The sequence below is a fragment of the Musa acuminata genome, chromosome BXJ3-10 (assembly GCF_036884655.1).
Source record: "Musa acuminata AAA Group cultivar baxijiao chromosome BXJ3-10, Cavendish_Baxijiao_AAA, whole genome shotgun sequence".
Lineage (NCBI taxonomy): Eukaryota > Viridiplantae > Streptophyta > Magnoliopsida > Zingiberales > Musaceae > Musa > Musa acuminata.
This window is the reverse complement of record NC_088358.1, coordinates 33,194,119-33,205,626: the sequence shown is the minus strand read 5'-3', so window position 1 is coordinate 33,205,626 and position 11,508 is coordinate 33,194,119. Positions and strand designations below refer to the sequence as shown.

Sequence of the window (11,508 nt, the reverse complement as noted above, 5' to 3'; positions counted from 1 at the left end):
TGGTCGCTGGCCGAAGGGTGAAGCTTCACTTTTCTCGGCGACGTTGGTCGCTGGCCGAAGGCAAGAGCGAAGCTTCGCTTTTCTCAACGACGTTGGTCGTGGTTGTGATTACGACGGCTGCGACGGTAGAGAAGAAATCTACAGTAATGTTGCAGTGATGCTACTACAGCAAAGGAGGAAACTGCAACAGAGGAGGAAGCTGTAGCAGAAGAGGAAGGAAAATAGCTACAACGAGGAAGAAAGGTGAGGCAGTGCTGATGAGCAGCACTAGAGATACTGTAGTGGAAGGGAACGGACGTTGGTGCAGAGTGATAATGGAGAAGACAGTTACTGTTCGCCTAGGAGGAAAGATGAGAAGAGAGTTTGCTCTAGGCAAGATAAGAACAATAATTGAAGAAGCTTTATTGTAAAAATGAAATAGCTTTAGCTTGAATCTATTAACATGTTCCCTCTCCTATTTATACAAATTAGGAGGAAGGATTTCCCTAACAGAATAGAGGATTTTCCTCGTATAGTTAGGAAAATCTTATCTTCTATCAATAGCAACGGCAGTTATGGTTTAAGTGTAATATAATTTTTAAGATGGCAAATGAATTAGACAAATAGCATATATGCGGACGACAGAAAAAAGATAGCAAAAAAAATAAATTTAAAAGTACAAAAATAAGAATATATATATATATATATATATATAGACACACGCACACAAAGACACCAAACAAGTACGAAGCACCAAATAGGAAGCACAATGACATGCAGGAAACAGCTTAAACATCAAACAGTAGTAGCACAATCGGAACCAGCACAGCAGCGGCTACACCACCACCAGGCTTTCTTAACACCATGCAGACTTAGTGATCGACCTCTAGCGGGGACGACGTCGGCATGATCACCATCCGATATACACCTGTGTGTGTATATCTTATGCATCACGCACCTCGAAGACGTTCCTGCACTTGACCACAATGTCGTACATGTGCACGGACGTGAACCGGGAGAAGTCCCGGGGCACGGAGATGAGGTGCACCGAGGAGCGCTTGTGGAACTGGATCAGGTCGGGAGTGCTCGGGTACCGCTCCCATCCCAGCTCCGCCAGCTCGCTCTCCAGCATCGCCAGCGAGGTCACCACCTCGTCGGTGGGGAGGTGGACCAGAACCTTACGACGGAGACCGCCGCCGGGCTCGCCGCCGCTCGGGTTCTCCACACGCCGCAGGACGCCGTTCTTGAACACCCACACACCCGACATCTGCGAGCCCTGGCTGTGCCTTGATCGCGGGAGGTGGAAGGGGGAGCGGGAATTGGGATGGAGTAGGGGGGGGTGGGAAAAGGCGGCGGGGAGGCCGAGTTCTATACTGCGGGCCTGTGTGGCTATGACCGTTCGTGGAGGAAGGATACTGTGTGGAGCCAGCTCGGAGGCGTTGCAGGCATTGCTGCCTCCATCCCTCTGTCATTAGATTCGGTGTTCCACCTTGCCACCGTGAAGTGCTACTGCTGACGCATCCACATGATCTTCCGACACGAATTATTAGGAGGGGGAAATGGACCTTTTGCAGTAGACGCGACTGGTGAGATCTCCCTCGCTGCCACCAACAGTGAGCAGCTATTCGATGGCCAGCTTATCTTATCTCATTAATAATGATGTACTTGAGAGAGAGAGAGAGAGAGAGAGAGAGAGAGAGATGGATAAGAAAACGGACCACATGCACATGCGGATGCAGGGAGCTCGTCGGGAATGGCTACAGTGCACGAGCCATGCACGTGGAAGGCATTCTGTACGTGCAATTGATTTCGTCTCTCAATACCCATCAATAATAATTTGAGCCTATCATAAAAATATTATAGATAAGGAAAGCATTAATATATATATATATTTTTATTTATTTATTTATTTATTTGATTTTTATAAGAGAAGAGAAATATCTATGGAATGGGGGTGGCGGTCACAAAGTAACAAAGGCCCCAATTAGCACGTGGGAAAAAGTGGCTTTTATTTTATTGTAAGTTCTCCATCTCAGCGGAAAGCCAACGCCAGTTTCGGTGGGCCCCATGTGCCCTTTCTACACCATCACCATCGCCATCGATGGCCGGGCGGGCGGAGGAGCCCACCGGGTCGCGCTTGTGTCGCCTCGTCGCCCGGCCGTCGCGCCCCCTTCGCTAGTATTCCGATGCATCTGTGATCATCCATGCATGAGCATCAAAACGAAAGAAATTAAAAATATACGTATAGATGCGTATTCGATTCTTGATTTTACCTGTCGTGATTTGTGGAAATACGATCCAACTCACAGTTTTGTTCTGATCTACATAGTGTGTTCACTGCATAATAATATATTAGGAAGATAGAGTGGTCGGGCCTGACTTCACTTTCTCAACTGCAATTGGTGGCTGCATTGATTTCGAAACTTAAAATGATTTGATTAGCCAGAAGAGATGACAAAACATAATTATAACTATTGTAACCATAAGGACTTGTAGCATAAATCTATGGGTCATAGACACCACATTCACAACATTCTCAATAGTCTAATATGCTCGATTATGAGACGGAGTAGGCAGGAGGGGAGTCTGCTTCCCGGCATTGTTGGGGTCTGCTTCCATGAGCTTCTTGGCTGCTAAGCTTCCATTTTCATCAGAGCACAACTGTCCAAAGGATAAAAGTGGAAGATACATAGTATTGCTAACAATCCGATGGGACTGCTACTTTTTCCAGTGAAAGCAGCTGCTTGATATCATTTCTTAACATCTCTAAGAACCTCTTGGAAGCCACTTCGTTCTGCTCATCTTCATCAACATATCCGTGATCGTCCTAGTCCAAGTGACCACAATTTACCAGTTAATCTTGTAGGATGACCGTTGCTCCCTCCTCAAATCTTCATTCTGTATATAAAACCGGTCATCATCATATCCCAGGATATGGTGTTCCTTCTAGGCATGTGTACGAGAAGAGATCGAGACCTGCTTTCTCGAGCCTTCGATTCAGTTCATGACAAGATGCCATCACCTTACAGGAAGCCGCATTCCAGCCCGGCATCCTATCAAAGATAGCAGGAGCCCCGTCAACTCTCAACAAGGCGAGGTCAGGATGCTGTTCCAGGACAGCACGTTCAGCTCTGGAACAGTTCATGGGCCGGGCCCATGTACTACTCGGGCATTCGTTCGAAGAGCTCCTCGGGTTCCTCGACACCATCTCTGAACGGACGTGGCCGAAGAGCTAGGCGGTCCAGGTAACAACGCTCTTCCAGGCGACCGAGTCCTCGAGGAGCATGCCACGCTTTACGTAGCAAGAGAGCATCGCGGTCTAGAAGGTGACTTCCTTGCGGATAAGAACTTGTTGCTGCGGTGGCGAGAATAAGGTAAGCCTCCGCCTACAGTGCGAAAGAGATCGGCGAGATCAGGCGACGAGGGGATTCCCGACACGAAGTTGAGCGGATAAAGAACTTCGCGGGTAAGATTTTACTCAATTCTCTAATTATTGGAGGGTGGCCCATCCGGGACCCACTTCTGGGGCCACCAGTGTCAGTTGGCAGAATGTCGGTAGGTGAGAATGGCGAGAGGTTGATGGATATATATTTTATTCGTATAAATATCTAATCGGCCGCGGCCAATGAATGTCATGGTTTACACATGACATAGATGAATTCTTTTTCTTGATCATAGATCCTTAGCTTATTATGTTATCCGATTTTTATTATTATTATTATTATTATTATTATTATTATTATTATTATTATTATTATTATTATGAAAAAGTGAGTCGACGGATTTTAATACTAAGAGCTTATGGTTTGACCGATTGTTGTCAAAGATTGAGATCGGATGAAGTTTAGGTTAAGCAAAATGAAGTCGTCGAGAAGAAATATGAATCGACCTCTATTATTAAAAGTTGTTTTTTTTAAACATTTTATATTGGATGGATTGATATATACATACATATGATGTATTTGTTTTCGGAACTCTTGGATTCTTGATTAGGGTGAGGGTGAGGGGAAGACTTCAGCGTCGAGTGACAAGATTGAGTAGGGCCAAAATGGGTTGGTTGATGCACGATGAATCATTTTTGTGGAGTAGGAATCTTGAATCATCAGTAAAACAAAGAAAAACAAGTGATTATTCCACGTTGCAATGGATGTGCATAATATTCAAGACCATGGTGTCTCTCTCACACCCGACGTGTGTGGTGATGATATAACGAAAAGAAAAATACAAGAAACATTAATTTTGGCACACAGTAGAAGACGATCGAGTGAGAGTAAATTATCTGACGATTTAGAGAGAGAGAGATATATATATAGAGGCTTCTCGTCTATGGATAATCTCAACGGTGCTGAAGACGGTTCCCGTCCCATTCTTCTTCTTCTTCTTCTTAACATGTATTCTCTCTCCAACCCCACACCGGACGCCCCACCAAAAACAAAGAACATCGTGGTACCAATGGAATTGCCCTCTCGTGTCCATCCAACAATCTCCTCTTTTATTTTTTGTTTGTGGTACAGTCTTCTTCTCTCCACATGTCGTCGTAATTTGCTGACTTGATTGGAGTAAATCTTTGTGGACTTGTGTTGTTGCGAGTTTTCTTCCCTTTCTTTTGCTTTCTTCGGTGTTATAGTCGATGAAATAATAATGTGAGGATCATCTACTTACTACTACTGCTGATAGTTAACGATGTCTCTGTCGGAATTGTTGTATGCGCCGCCCACGGCCTCATCATCGGGGGTCCTTTTCCGACGCTCCAGAAGAAGGATGGAAGGAAAGGATGCGTGCGTGTCGTTCATAAGATGGCGTCGCAGCTGATGGAGATATAAACAGGAATAACCTTTGTATAGGAACAAATACTAGAAGACCAAAATACGCAGCGGAATAAAATGGAAACACAATCAAACAGAACACCAAGATATACGTGGAAAACCCCTTCAATGTGAAGGGTAAAAACCACGGGGCAAACTAGAGATAATCCACTATGAGAATAATGAATATACAAATCTCAATCTCTTGCCCAAAACCCAAGCAACAACCACAATAGAATAATTGGGATACAAGGATCACGTTACTGCCCACAATATCTAAAACCTCCCAAGTAGATTTGATCTAACCTGAGATGAGAACACTGCTAGATGATTGTGAACAGTCTCTCTGCGTTGTCCTTGTCTTCTTCCCTTTCTTTCTCTTCCTCTTCTGCCTTGTTCTCCTTCTTCTCTTTGGAATCTCGTCGCTACAAAGATCTGCCTCGTTGCTGCCTTTTTATAGCTTTAATCTGCCTCTAAAACGCAGCCACCACACCCCCCTAATATTAATTAGGGTTAGGTTAAGAGGGGGTGTGAGCTGTGGGCTGATAAAGCCCACATGGGCTGAATATGGGCCATCAGCCCAACAACCTCCCCCTTCAGCCCATAAGGGAGGCTGTCCCATGACTCCTCAATGTGAAGCCATACCGACCAACTGTCGGCATATCTCCTGTCTTTCTTTTGTTAAGGTCTTCGTCAACATGTCTGCTCCGTTGTCATCTGTATGAATTTTCTGAAGCTGCAACTGCTTCTCTTCAAATACATTTCGAATCCAGTGGTATCTGACATCTATATGCTTTGACTTGGAATGAAACATTGGGTTCTTACACAAATGGATGGCACTCTGGCTGTCACAATGCACCACATAATTTTCCTGTTTCAGCCCCAATTCTTGTAAGAATTCTTTCATCCATAACATTTCTTTGCATACCTCTGTAGCAGCAATATATTCTGCTTATGTGGTGGAGAGAGCAATACACCTTTGTAACCTGGATTGCCATGACACAGCTCCCCCTGCAAAAGTAAGTACATAACCTGAAGTAGACATCCTCGTATCTATATCTCTTGCCATATCTGCATCTGTGTAACCTGTTAACGCAGGTGGTCCACCTCCAAAGCTTAAACAAACCTTAGAGCTCCCTCTGAGATATCTAAAAATCCACTTCACTGCTGCCCAGTGCTCTTTGCCTGGATTTGCAAGAAATCTGCTAGTAACACCCACTGCATATGCGATGTCCGGCCTCGTACATACCATTGCATACATTAAACTTTCAACTGCTGAAGCATAAGGAACCTTTTGCATTTTCTCCTTCTCCTCATCACTTGACGGACTCTGTTCTGAGCACAACTTGAAGTGACCTGCAAGAGGAGAACCAACTGGCTTAGCATTGCTCATACTAAATCTTTCCAATACCTTCTCGATGTATTTCTCCTGTGACAACCAAATCTTCTTGTTTTTCCTGTCACGAGAAATCTGCATGCCTAGTATTTGCTTTGCTGGCCCCATGTCCTTCATTGCAAAAGACTCACTCAGTTCCTTCTTCAACCTGTCAATTTTAGACATATCTTTTCCAAGAATAAGTATGTCATCAACATAAAGTAAGAGAATAATAAAATTCTCACCAAACCATTTGATGTACACACAATGATCTGAAGCCGTTCTTTTGTATCCATTTTCTGTCATAAATGAATCAAACTTTCTGTACCACTGTCTTGGAGCTTGCTTTAGCCCATACAAGCTCTTCTTCAACTTGCAGACAAAATTATCTTTACCTTTGACTTTGAAGCCTTCTGGTTGCTCCATATAAATTTCCTCCTCCAAATCACCATGAAGGAAAGCTGTCTTCACATCTAACTGCTCAACCTCCAAGTCCTGGCTAGCAGCAATACCAAGAGCAACACGAATAGAAGACATTTTAACAACAGGAGAAAATATATCTTCAAAGTCAATACCTTTCTTTTGACCAAAGCCTTTCACAACCAATCTAGCTTTGTACTTTGGTTGAGAACAATATTCTTGAGTCTTCAACCTAAAAACCCACTTGTTCTTCAAAGCCTTCATTCCATTTGGTAGCAGCACCAAATCATAAGTGTGGTTCTTCTGAAGAGCATCCATCTCTTCCTGCATAGCAACTAACCACTTCTCTTTCTGCTCACTCTCAACTGCTTCTTGGTAACTCTCTGGTTCACCTGCATCAGTAAGCATCACATACTCATCTGTAGAGTATCTTTTGGAAGGTTGACGTTGTCTAGAAGATCTTCTCAATTGAGGTTCTGCGGGAACTTGCTCTCATACTTCTTCTTGCTCAACATGTCCTGCAGGTAAATCAATATCAGGCTCTACACTATTTTCCTGCACATCTCCCCCATCACCCTGATATACTGGAGGAATAACTGGGTCACAATCTGCTAATCCTTCTACAGAAGTCTTGGCTGGTGCCTTCTTCTTCAAATCCTCAAAGGTTTGATCCTCAAAGAAGACCACATCTCTACTCCTGAACATCTTCTGCTTTTCTGGATCCCAAAGCCTGTAACCAAACTGATCATGTGAGTAACCAAGAAAAATACATTCTTTAGACTTACCATCTAGCTTGGACCTCTCATTATCTGGAACATGTGCAAATGCACGACAACCAAACACTCTCAAATGCATGTAGGAAACATCTTTCCCTGACCATACATGCTCTGCAACATCACCATCTAGGGCTGTACATGGTGATAAGTTGATCACATCAACTGCAGTCCTCAAAGCCTCATCCCAAAACCTTTTGGGTAGCTTGGCCTGTGAAAGCATACATCTGATCTTTTCCATGATGGTGCGGTTCATCCTCTCTGCAATTGCATTATGCTGAGGTGTACCAGGAACTGTCATCTCATGTTGGATCCCATGCGACCTGCAATAGTCATTAAACAATCCCATATACTCACCACCATTATCTGATCTTATGCATTTCAATTTCCTTTCTGTCTCCCTTTCAACCCTGGCATGAAACTCTTTGAAGACATTAATAACCTGATATTTGGTCTTCAAAGCATAAGCCCAAACTTTCCTGGAAAAATCATCTATAAAAGTGACAAAATAAAGTGCACCACTTATACCAAGAATATCAACAGATCCACCAGGAGTTTTTGTCCTCAAAGGACCACATACATCTGTATAAACACGGTCTAAGGCATGCATTTTTCTAGACAAAGCAGCACTAGCAAATGAAACTCTATGTTGTTTACCAGCCAAACAATCAATACAATGGTTCAGATGTATACCTCTGAGATCTGGTAATACCTCTCTCTTGGAAAGAGCTTGCAGCCCCTTCTCGCTCATGTGTCCCAATCGTCTATGCCACAACTCCATACTAAAGTCTTTCTCTGTAGCATTTAACTGCTCACCATAAGCTTTAGCCTGCAACCTGTACAAAGTATGACATTTCTTTCCATTAGCTATAACAAGAGAACCCTTACTGAGCTTCCATTGCCCTCTGTGAAATCTGCTTTCATACTCTTCATCATCTAGTATTCCAACTGAAATTAAATTTAGCCTCAAGTCAACCACATGCCTCACATCCTTAAGTACCAACTTACAGCCAAGGTTGGTCTTTAAATGGATATCACCCATGCCAATGATGTCTGTTGTGCCATAGTTGCCCATCTTGACAACACCAAAGTTTCCAGACCTGTATGTAGCAAAAAACTCCCTCCGTGGTGTAGCATGATAAGAAGCACCTGTGTCAATCACCCACTCAAGATCCTGACACACACAAGAAAAAATATCATTAGAAGGAGACAAAATCAAATAATCACCACCTTGCACTGTAGCTGTAGTATTATCCTTTGACTCTGTAGACTCCACTTCTTTTCCCTTTTTCTTGTTCTTCTTAGGTTGCTTACATTGGTTCTTGTAATGTCCTTTCTCACCACAGTTATAGCAAACAATATCTTTTCTTGATCTTGACTTGCTCCTACCCATACGTGAACTGCTTCTAGACTTTGACCTTCCTCTGTTCTCTGAGATAAGTGCCTGTGAATCATTCTGAGATGTTGCCGAACTTTTTCTTCTCAACTCCTCATTCAACAAACTGCTTGTTACTTGACTCATAGTGACAATACCATCTGGCGCAGAATTACTAAGGGAAACCACCAGTGTCTCCCAACTTTCTGGTAATGAACTGAGAAGTAACAATGCCTGCAACTCATCATCAAGAGACATTCTCATAGAGGATAACTGGTTAGTAATACTCTGCATTTCATTCAAATGCTCAGCAATAGAAGCACCCTCTCTATATTTTAGGTTCATAAGTTTTCTGATCAAAAAAGCTTTGTTGCCAGCTGTTTTTCTTTCATAGAGACTTTCCAATTTTTTCCAAAGAGAATATGCAGAAATTTCAGTAGAAACATGGTGAAATACACTATCATCAAGCCACTGTCTAATAAATCCAATTGTTTTTCGATCTAACCTCTTCCACTCATCATCTATCATAGTTGTAGGTTTTGCACTATCCCCTTGCAAAGGTCCATACAAATCTTTGCAATACAAGAGATCTTCCATTCTTGGTTTCCATATCATCCAATTATTTCCATTCAAACTAATCATGCGAGAAATATTACTGGCCTCCATGTTCAAATACAAAAATTAAATCACCAAAACCCCGCTCTGATACCAGTTGATGGGGATATAAACAGGAATAACTTTTGTATAGGAACAAATACTAGAAGACCAAAATACGCAGCGGAATAAAATGGAAACACAATCAAACAAAACACCAAGATATACGTGGAAAACCCCTTCAATGTGAAGGGTAAAAACCACGGGGCAAACTAGAGATAATCCACTATGAGAATAATGAATATACAAATCTCAATCTCTTGCCCAAAACCCAAGCAACAACCACAAGAGAATAACTGGGATACAAGGATCACGTTACTGCCCACAATATCTAAAACCTCCCAAGTAATCACAGCAAGAGCCTACTGTAGATTTGATCTAACCTGAGATGAGAACACTGCTAGATGATTGTGAACAGTCTCTCTGCGTTGTCCTTGTCTTCTTCCCTTTCTTTCTCTTCTGCCTTGTTCTCCTTCTTCTCTTTGGAATCTCGTCGCTACAAAGATCTGCCTCGTTGCTGCCTTTTTATAGCTTTAATCTGCCTCTAAAACGCAGCCACCATACCCCCCTAATATTAATTAGGGTTAGGTTAAGAGGGGGTGTGAGCTGTGGGCTGATAAAGCCCACATGGGCTGAATATGGGCCATCAGCCCAACAGCAGCCACAGAAAGCTGGGCCCCACTACTTCATCCACGAGCTCAATTGGCGTGGCCCTCGTCGCCCCCGACCCGAGTGGCTCTCGTGCCGCCGGAGACACTTGAGGTGACGTTGCCCAAGACATACGATGGATGTGCATGACTCCGTCCACCGAGCCATCCGAACCATACGGTGTGGGAATGATATCTGATAAGGTTAGTGCTCTACTGCAGGGATTTATACGTACCCTTCCTTTTTCATGCGAGAATCATTTAGGAAACATGTGCTGATTTGTCTTCCTTCCCGAATGAAAAGATGATAGATAGCATGTAGCTTTCGTCAAGAACCACAAAGTGATGCAGAAGCTCAAATGCGTGAGGGGTGTGAACCTTAGATTTTTGTTCCAACAGGTGGCTTTTTGTGAGGAGAAGATTTGGGCCGTGCATGCATGCTTGGATTCTGAACAGTGGATGTGATGGCACATATGTTACGTATCTATTTGGTCACATGCACTTTCTTCCAGGAGAGAGAGATGGGACGAAATGAAGGAGGGAATCGAGGGGGGACCGAGTGAAGAAGCGATAGAGGAGAAGGAGACAGCGGGAGAGAAGGCATGTCACCTTTTCCTGCACCAAATAATGGTGAAGGCCATTAGCCCACGTACCGACACGACGCGGAGCTCCGGTGCAGCCATAAATAGGGGGTGATCTCTTCTCCCACTCCCCCCATCTCCCCTTCCGCTTCCACACGTTGATCTCTTCTCTCCTGTTCCTGTCTCCTTCGCTCGATCATTTCTCTTGCCACGCCTTGTTTAATTTCCCTTTCTCCCTTTTCCTCCTCATTTCAAGCTGAGATACTTTCTGTACTCATTCATCTTAAAGGGATAACCACACACACATTTCCTTGTTCATCCGCTCCTCTCTCTCTCTCCATGGAAGTGGAATTAGAGGCCTATGATCTTAACCTGGAGCTAGCACTGCAGCCGATGTCTCCGCCTGAGCCACAACGGTTCTTCTCCTGCCACTACTGCAACAGGAAGTTCTACAGCTCACAAGCGCTGGGCGGCCACCAGAACGCTCACAAGCTGGAGAGAAGCCTTGCGAAAAGGAGAAGGGAGATGCCCACCGCAGTCGGCCCGCATGCCGGCATGAGTCTTGCGGGAGTTGGTGATGGCTCGGCCTTTGGCCGGCATAGCATGGTGGAGTTCATGAAAGAACACTACTCCCGCCATGATGTCGGTCTCGGAAAGGTGACGACCGTAGCTTGGAGGGAGACCACCGAGCAGAAATGGTGGGGGTTTTACGGACCTTTGGAGGACAAAGGCAAGACTGCGGAGGAGATAGACTTGTCGCTGAAACTATGAATCCTACTCGCAGCTTTTTCCGTCTTCTGCTTCTGCTCTAAATCGACAGGTCCACAAGAGTTCTCGAGCTGGGTTTTCTCATGTCCTTGGACGTCTACGAGTACCATAATATGCTCTCTTTCTCTCAG

At 44.1% G+C, this 11,508-nt stretch overlaps 2 protein-coding genes across 2 annotated transcripts; one reads left to right on the top strand and one right to left on the bottom strand.

The window, feature by feature from the left end:
* Positions 1 to 793: 793 nt before the first annotated feature.
* Positions 794 to 1,575, bottom strand: LOC135650973 (flowering-promoting factor 1-like protein 3). Its single transcript, XM_065170716.1, has one exon. It carries the CDS (start codon positions 1,244 to 1,246, stop codon positions 923 to 925), a length of 324 nt encoding a protein of 107 aa, XP_065026788.1. The 5' UTR covers positions 1,247 to 1,575; the 3' UTR covers positions 794 to 922.
* Positions 1,576 to 10,948: 9,373 nt separating this feature from the next.
* LOC135651482 (zinc finger protein 4-like) lies at positions 10,949 to 11,380 on the top strand. The gene has a single exon (XM_065171552.1). The coding sequence runs from the start codon at positions 10,949 to 10,951 to the stop codon at positions 11,378 to 11,380; it is 432 nt and encodes a 143-aa protein (XP_065027624.1).
* Positions 11,381 to 11,508: the final 128 nt, after the last annotated feature.

Excerpts from the sequence above, each read along its gene's own strand:
- LOC135650973 (XM_065170716.1), bottom strand. The coding sequence starts at position 1,246 with ATGTCGGGTGTGTGGGTGTTCAAGAACGGCGTCCTGCGGCGTGTGGAG.
- LOC135651482 (XM_065171552.1), top strand. The coding sequence starts at position 10,949 with ATGGAAGTGGAATTAGAGGCCTATGATCTTAACCTGGAGCTAGCACTG.